This window comes from Pyrus communis, chromosome 13, assembly GCF_963583255.1.
Source record: "Pyrus communis chromosome 13, drPyrComm1.1, whole genome shotgun sequence".
Classification (NCBI taxonomy): Eukaryota; Viridiplantae; Streptophyta; class Magnoliopsida; order Rosales; family Rosaceae; genus Pyrus; species Pyrus communis.
In genome coordinates this window covers 4,249,183-4,255,204 of record NC_084815.1, presented here as the reverse complement: position 1 = coordinate 4,255,204, position 6,022 = coordinate 4,249,183, and the positions used below count along the sequence as shown (strand labels likewise).

The 6,022-nt window shown below is 40.6% G+C and overlaps 1 protein-coding gene across 1 annotated transcript; it reads right to left on the bottom strand.

Moving 5' to 3' along the window:
- Window positions 1–2,395: 2,395 nt before the first annotated feature.
- Window positions 2,396–5,713, bottom strand: LOC137712482 (gamma-tubulin complex component 3-like). Its single transcript, XM_068451551.1, has 3 exons — window positions 3,312–5,713; window positions 2,732–3,187; window positions 2,396–2,636 (listed from the first exon to the last, which is right to left on the bottom strand). Exons 1-2 carry the CDS (start codon window positions 5,582–5,584, stop codon window positions 2,893–2,895), a joined length of 2,568 nt encoding a protein of 855 aa, XP_068307652.1. The 5' UTR covers window positions 5,585–5,713; the 3' UTR covers window positions 2,396–2,636; window positions 2,732–2,892.
- Window positions 5,714–6,022: the final 309 nt, after the last annotated feature.

Genomic DNA, 6,022 nt, shown 5'->3' with positions numbered 1-6,022 from the left:
TGAAAAATATTGTTAACCAATTCCTTGGAAAGGTTATGTTGTTTAGGTGTATTCCTTGATAAGTGATGTATACTTATAGATGAAAAGTTACATCTCTTTAATAAGTAGAAATTTGATTCTATTTAAACCCATGAAACCATTGGTATTAAAGATAGAAAAATTAGAGTTAATTTTTACTCTTGAGAAATAGGGTTTCCCCACTTTGTTTCTCTCATGCTTCGTAAGTCAAATTCCGAGTCGTGTCTTGAGAGTATGAAATATATAAAGTTCGCCAGAGTTCGAAGATTGAAGTGCTTTGACTTCGGATTATAGATTGTTGAATCCTGGGAGATAGACGCCTACCGAACTACAAGCACAAGAGTAGGGGCGAAATTCTGTCTTTAGGACATTGCATTTATGCAAGCTTCAATCTCCAAGTTTGTCAGTTTTTCTAACTTTCTCTTTAGTTGTTTATATTAATCTCATATATAATTGATGTTGTGAATTTTTTTTTTATGATTATTATCATTAGATTTATATTGTTATTTTTCATATTTTCTAATATTGCTCCAACATGGATCACAATCCCAAAGTTAGCAGGTTGATTACTGAGGATGGAAGTCCATCGTGGAAAATGGAAGCAATACATAACCTATTTGTCGAGGAAGAGGTAGCACTAATCAAACGCATCCCTCTTAGCATGTTCAATACGGAAGATATCTTAATATGGAATGCGGAGTCAAATGGAAAGTTTACAACGAGGAGTGCATACCATTTGGCACGGTATTCTGGGGAAGTAAACGGGAATGAACCTAGTGGTTCGATAATGGCTGCGGAGGTCAAGTTTTTGTGGAAAGCGATATGAAGAGCTCACTTGCCGGGGAAGGTAAAAATATGTGTGTAAAGATGTTGCATGAATGCATTACCGACAGGGTACAACTTGAGGAAAAAGAAGTTAAATATCCCGACAAGATGTTTGTTTTGTGACGGGGATGTGGAAACGGTTGATCACGTGATGAGGTTCTGTCCCCGTGCGATGGTGGTGTGGTTTTCTAGTCCGCTGGGTATCAGAAGCCAAGGGGATAGGCGACAGAGCTTGATGGAATGGATAACCGCCATTGCAGGTTCGATGTCGAGGGAGAGTTTTGACTTGGTAATGGTTTTAATTTGGTGCATATGGACAGAACGTAATGCAATGTTGTGGTATGGAAAGGCTCTGGAGCCTTCGGAAATGCACTGTAAAGTGCAGACATGGCTACATGAATTCCATAAGTGGCATGGGCCGAGGAAGAACACCAATGTGGTCACTGGCAGCCATGGAAGCCGCCAGAAAATGGGTGGATTAAAAGTAATTTGGAGGAGTGGGGGTAATGATACGGAACGACAAATGGGAGTTCATGGCTGTAGTAGCAATGAGAGCTGAGGGAATTGGTTCTCCATTGTTGGCAGAGATTATGGCAGCAAGGGAAGCAGTGATTTTTTCACAACACCAACGACTACACACGTGGAAGTTGAAGGGGATGCACTGATGGTGACCACGGCACTTCAACATGAGGGCCTAAGGGATTCATCTACTTTTGGGCACATTATTGCAGATACTAGACATATTTTAAATGGTTTTTCTTAGTGCAAGGTTACATTTGGCCGACGCTCGACGAACAAGGTGGCACATAGGTTGGCTAGATTGAGTTTAGTCCTTGATACTCTGATAGTTTGGTTCGAGGAACCTCCTGATGTATGCACCTTATCATGTTTGTACGTATTCAATTTCCTATCAATGAATATCGTACCTTCACTCAAAAAAAAAAAAAACACTTCGAAATGAACTCTTACCCTAATTACAACTCTTCTCATTATCTTTTATTGTCGTTATAATATCATTTAAAAACCATTAAATTTGGAGACCGTTATGAACAATTATCTAACAAATAAAATAATATCCTCGTTATGGAGCAGCAATCAAATGATTTGCACGAAGAAATGTTGTCACATTGTCATTGAATAAAGAATGACTCATCATCGTTAATGTAAGAATCAAACAATACCCCTTTTTTCGCCAACATTTGAAGTAAGAATCATTCTAAATTTGTCATACCGCACTCTTAACATCTCAAGTCCAACATTTGAAGTAACTACGACTACGAGCAAGGATTGGACGCGAACAACTGTCTCTAGCAAAATACTCCATGCACAAGGATTGGAAATTTTTCGAATTCGTTTGAACGATTTGAACATAATGACGGGTTTTTACACGATTGCTAAACAGATTATCATCTGATATAGCCAACATTCTGGTTCCACACAGAACGATCAACAATGTTAAAGCCACCTAAAGAGTTTCCAACAAGAACGACATCAGTTTATAAATATAGCTAACATCGAAAACAAAATAGTAGGCAAGCGAGGGAAATGAGGATGCATAAAGTAGGCGCCTGTTATCTATCATTCAATATAATCCAGAACTATGATACAGTACAGACATACAAGCTCTAATGAGACACCTCCCAAAAAAAACTCACCCGAAAAACAAAACCTGAAAACTATCAGCTACGATACGTGTACACAATCAAATCCCACACCCTGATCTACTGATGCAATATACCTTCAAGTCAACTGTAAATCTTCCACACATGCCATCAGAAAGAAGCAAATATCATCTAAAAATATAAGACAAGGAAATCGTACGTTAGTCCTCAGAAAAATGTCAAATGCAATTACAACAGTCATGAAGGAGCTAAGGCTTTCCACTTACCTAACAATCAAGCAAAATAAAGTGATTTGGTTGGTCCCGTCAGCCAGCTGCAGCTGATTGTCAACCAGATGAGCAGAGACGACTAATGAACAAAAAATTAGTTTGATCATGTCACGAATTCCGATCGCATTTGCTTCAACTCGTATGGACTAGCTTGTTTTCTACGTACTAGGACGCAACTGGCTATAAAACTCAGTGAAGTCAAGCCGAAACAGGAGGAACTTTAAATCAACATGTTGTTGCATGGGTAACTTGGAAATAAAATCCTCAAGCAATGATGAATATTCTTTTGATAGTGTGTCTAAATCTTGTCCCATATTCCGAAGAAATTCACCAGCACGTTGTGTGAGGGCTTTCCTGCCCTCACTAATCCAGGATCCAGGCTCTGAGGACCTATCATTTGATCGCTTTTTTGTTTTACTCTTGTCTCGAGAGGGTAAAGAGGATTCCATGGTTCTGCAATAAACAATCTGAGACATTAGTTTATCAATAAAAGAGAACATAAGAAAAACAAAAGAAACAAGAAATGAGATAGCAGTTTTTTGGTTCACAAACAGTGATCATAGAAAAAGAATAGTACCTTGCTTGCAACTCATTAATCCCTTCAGACAATCGATCTGCATGACTTCGGAATTTCAGTATAAGATCAAACAAGGCAAAGAGTGAATTGTAAAGGGTTTGGGACCGTTCTCCAAGGAGAGATTTCTCCACAATTGAATGGAGGTACTTTTCATGTGCAGCAAGTAGATCATCAAGGTCCTTGGCCACCTCCATTTCGTCCAAGAAATGGGACCAGGACACCTCCAAGACTTCAAACATAATATAGTACTGCAAGTTTGAGACAAAATGATTCATTTCATCCCAAAGAACCTGGCATCGTCTCAGAGTTGAAAGTAACTGCAACTTAACTGCATGGGGAAGCTTCATAAATGAACGAGAGGTGATACAATTTGGCTTCATTGTCTTCCAGATACCAATAAGGGCATGCTCTACTCGCCGAAGCTTCCACAAGAAATTAAAAATTCTTAAATACTTTGTCATCACAGACTCTGTAAAAACAGTATCTAAAGGAACCCTTGCATCATATTCCAATGAAAACACATCCCAGCCCCTATCTCCGGTTCCATGTGGCATCATCTTTACCTTCAACCTATCCAATATGTCACGATCATCATACTGAGCATTAGATGCTCGGATTGCAGTTTCAAGCAATCCAGCTAGCTGAAAAGAGCTTATAGTGTTAGCAGGTTCAGAAAGCTCAGGCCCAACAATATCCATTAGATACTGAACAAAGTCACCCTGTCCAAGGAGTAAATACCGCTTTATTGCAAGACAGTGCTCCTTGAACTTATACTGGTTGTAAATAACATCCAACAAATGCTTATCAACTCTCTTTGCTGCTCCATCCACCAAAGACTCAAGAGCATCACCTTCACCATATCCAAGACCCCATCTTCTTGTCGTGGTACCAGCAGCAGCTGCGGCTTCTGTTGCAGCATCAGCCCAACCACGATCCTCACAACAGACACGAAGGAAATTGATTGACTTGCCTGTCCTCAGGATGCGTTGAGCAAGAGATTGTGAAATAAAAGAAGGAAGCATTCCGGCATGGAGCATGTAACCCTCCCTCCAAAGGGACTCAGCTTTCACTGGCTGGCCCACTACAAAGAATTCTGCAAAAACATCTTCTAACTCCCCTTCCAAAACCCAACTCCTCACCATCTCAAATAGAGGAGAACACACCCTCCGAAGTAAACGTCCCATGAACTCGTGCACCAATGGGTCACCATGCTGGGCATGCAAATGAATAGCCCCAGCCATTGCCCCACCTCTTAAGACCCTACATTTATCAACCAAAACAGCCATCAACCGCATTTTCACCATTGGCTCGGCAAACCAAACAGACAACCTCCTCAGTGAAAGATAATTCCCTGAGCTCGCTGTCTCTGAAACCAAAGGAATCGGATTCATCGACTGTGCTTCAAGCACTGCCAACAACTTATAATAATCGGAGAGCTCATCTTGCAATGCAGCACAAAAGGCCTGCCCAACGGTTCCAACGTCTTCAGATGGAAACCCATCCATACTCTCTGAAATATACCCTTTAACCTTCCTAAACAACCACCCCAATTCACAAAGCTTCCGAACCATAATGCGGGTTGCTCTAGGCACCTTAATCAGATCAGATAAAGCATAACCATCAGCACTACTATCAAACTTCACATACTTTCCATCAATTCCTTGGCAGGCATACAACACATCTCTCACCAAAACCTCTTCAGAAACTTCATTCTCTTCTTTAATCAAATTCACATACTCCCTAAACGCAATTTCGCGAAGATTTTCCGGGTCTTTAGAAACCAACAAAACCCCATTATTCCAACCCTTTTCCTTATTTCCCCTACCCACCAAAACCCTCGATTCCTTCCCCGATTCGGCATCATTAAACCCCAAATTCGGCAACAAAACCGAAGAATCCAACTGTGTCTTGCCATTTTTCCGATCCTCCGATATAATTTTAAGCAAATAAACGACTGCCCATTTGTTATTTACACTCCCCGGTCCGGTTTTCGACGCGAATTTGGTATAAAGGTCGGCAAAAGTGAGAGCTTGCGAGGACTTACCTTGAGTGGCGAGGCGGCGCTTGGTGGACTCGGCTATGGCGGCGGCGTCGGGAGCCACGGACGGATTTAATCGGCTGGAGATCAACCGGAAAGCGTAGCGAAGCGAGCTCTGGAATTCCGGGGTGTTTGGAGTCGGTGGGTGAGATTCGGAATTGGGGTTTTGGGAGCGGAGGCGGATGACGAGCTCTTTGATCAGATCTGCAACTTTTTGCTGGTCTTCTTCCTCCATTGGTGAGAGAGGAAGGTCGAAGTGCGAAGGGGAGAGTGGGGATCTTGCGAGTGTGGGAGTGATTTGGAGAAGGTGAGATTTTTGAGTGTGACTGCAGAGTTTTTGATTTGTTGGGCGCGGAAATGGGGTTTTCTTCTTTTTCGTTTTATTATCGAAAAACACCCTCTTCTTTTTGGGAAACATAAGTGCACATCATCACGAAGACGAATACAAAACTAATAATTATTAAGAATTTTAACGAAAAATTTCTGATACTGTTTATTTTAACGAAAAAATATATTTTTACACTAAAATATCAACTTTGATAATATTCACTTTACCCTTTATTTTGTCCTTATCATTAAAAGTCAAAATTTTCAAGCAATTTTCATTAGTTTTCCTATAATTCTTTCACATTTTTAACAATTTCCAACTAAAACAACAGTGTTATGAATAATT